General features: G+C 50.9%; 1 protein-coding gene across 1 annotated transcript; it reads left to right on the top strand.

Annotated features, from left to right (window-relative positions):
• Nucleotides 1–448: 448 nt before the first annotated feature.
• On the top strand, nt 449–1,378 carry nog1 (noggin 1). The gene has a single exon (XM_076753192.1). The coding sequence runs from the start codon at nt 525–527 to the stop codon at nt 1,191–1,193; it is 669 nt and encodes a 222-aa protein (XP_076609307.1). The 5' UTR covers nt 449–524; the 3' UTR covers nt 1,194–1,378.
• The last annotated feature ends 504 nt before the right edge of the window (nt 1,379–1,882 follow it).

Raw genomic sequence — 1,882 nt, 5'->3', positions numbered from 1 at the left:
AGACTTCAACAATCATTCCCACTGTGAGACTGATTTAAGGACGTCTGGAAAACCGACAGGGGGCGTCTCCTCCCCCTGCTGCCCCCTCCCCCGCCTCCACCCCCCTTCAGCGCGGTGGAAGAAGGAGGTATTGGGGATCTCCTCCTAGACAACAAACCCACATTCAAAGAGGGGCACACGAATTACGTCACGCTCCGTGTGGAGGATATAACGGAGGTGGCGGGTTACGCTCAGCGCTTTTCTGTGGAGGAGACAACGGGAGCATCATGCCGAGCCCGCGCGCACGGAGCCCGAGGACAGATGGACAGATCTGAGCTTTGTCACGCAGCTTGTCGTGAAGAAATAGCTTCGACCGATGCTGCTACGGACGAACTTTTTGTTTCTGGCACGGATTTTCATCATGGGAAAGTTCTGAGGGACACTCGAGACGCAGGTTTGGATACGGCTCACGCGTAATTGCGCACAAGAAAGTGGCCCTTTAGCAGCTCCCTGTGCGCACTCATCTCACCGCTGGACCGCCTGACATGGATCAGTCTCAGCAGTGCGTGGCCATGTATCTGCTGGTGCTCTCCCTCGGACTGCTGATGGACAGGGGTAGTTGTCAGCACTACTACCTCCTCCGCCCCATCCCGAGTGACAGTCTGCCGCTTGTGGAATTAAAAGAGGACCCAGACCCCGTCTTCGACCCCAAGGAGCGGGACCTTAACGAGACCGAGCTGAAGAGCGTCCTGGGAGACTTTGACAGCCGCTATTTGTCCGTTTTGCCGCCCGTGGAGGACAAATACACCGGGAACGATGAGCTCGATGACTCTGAGATCCAAAAGCCCGGTGGAGTACTGCCGAAGGAAATCCGAGCGATGGATTTCGACGTCCAGTTCGGCAAGAAGCAGAAGCCGAGTAAGAAACTGAAGCGGCGGCTGCAGCAGTGGCTGTGGGCGTACTCGTTCTGCCCGGTCGTGTACACGTGGACCGACTTGGGGAACAGGTTCTGGCCGCGATTCGTGCGGGTGGGCAGCTGCCTCAGCAAAAGGTCGTGTTCGGTTCCGGAGGGGATGGTGTGTAAACCCGCGAACTCGACCCACCTGACGATACTGAGATGGAGGTGCGTGCAGAGGAAAGGGGGACTCAAATGCGCGTGGATACCGGTCCAGTACCCGATCATCACAGACTGCAAGTGCTCCTGTTCGAGCTAAAGAGACTGAAAATAAATTATAAGCTCATTATTTTTGTGATTCTTCTTTCACGTGCACTACCGAGTGTAGGAATGTATTTTCTGTATATGCGGTGCCATGCAGTTTATATAGCTCACTGTACAGAGTCAGTATTATTTGTAACCAGAGTCTACTTTATTTGTGGAGAATATTGGTTATATATTTTGTATTTATGGAGATGTGGCGCATAGAGCCACGTAAGGACTTGCTGTTTCCCATGTCTGGATGAAGCAGATCGACCTCAGAGTTAAACGTGGGTTATTGATCCAGCCGTGCGTCGGCGACATGTTTTATCCTGTAAATTAAGGAAATGTGCTATTTATTCTTTATATTCGTACAATAAACACTGACATGATTTTAAATGCCTTTCTTCTCCTTCTGTTGGTCACGTACAGTCCAGTGTGAACGGTTGGATACCTTAGGTCACCTGCCACACAGCGCACAATGCGGAGCTGTCACGCTAACACCATTTTACGCATCACGTACTTTTTACAATCACGCGCTTATATGCTGCACCGCGGTGTCTGCTTTACTCAGTATTACAGTTTATGTTGTAACACTATGCGATTGGACACTAAAGAGGATTTAGATGAGCTGTTTGGAAGCAGATATTTCTGATGGATATTGGATTTATTAGACTGTAGCAACATGTGATCAATAGTTTCTCTGGC

The sequence above is a fragment of the Chaetodon auriga genome, chromosome 16 (genome assembly GCF_051107435.1).
Source record: "Chaetodon auriga isolate fChaAug3 chromosome 16, fChaAug3.hap1, whole genome shotgun sequence".
Classification (NCBI taxonomy): domain Eukaryota; kingdom Metazoa; phylum Chordata; class Actinopteri; order Chaetodontiformes; family Chaetodontidae; genus Chaetodon; species Chaetodon auriga.
This window is presented reverse-complemented; position numbering and strand designations above follow the sequence as displayed.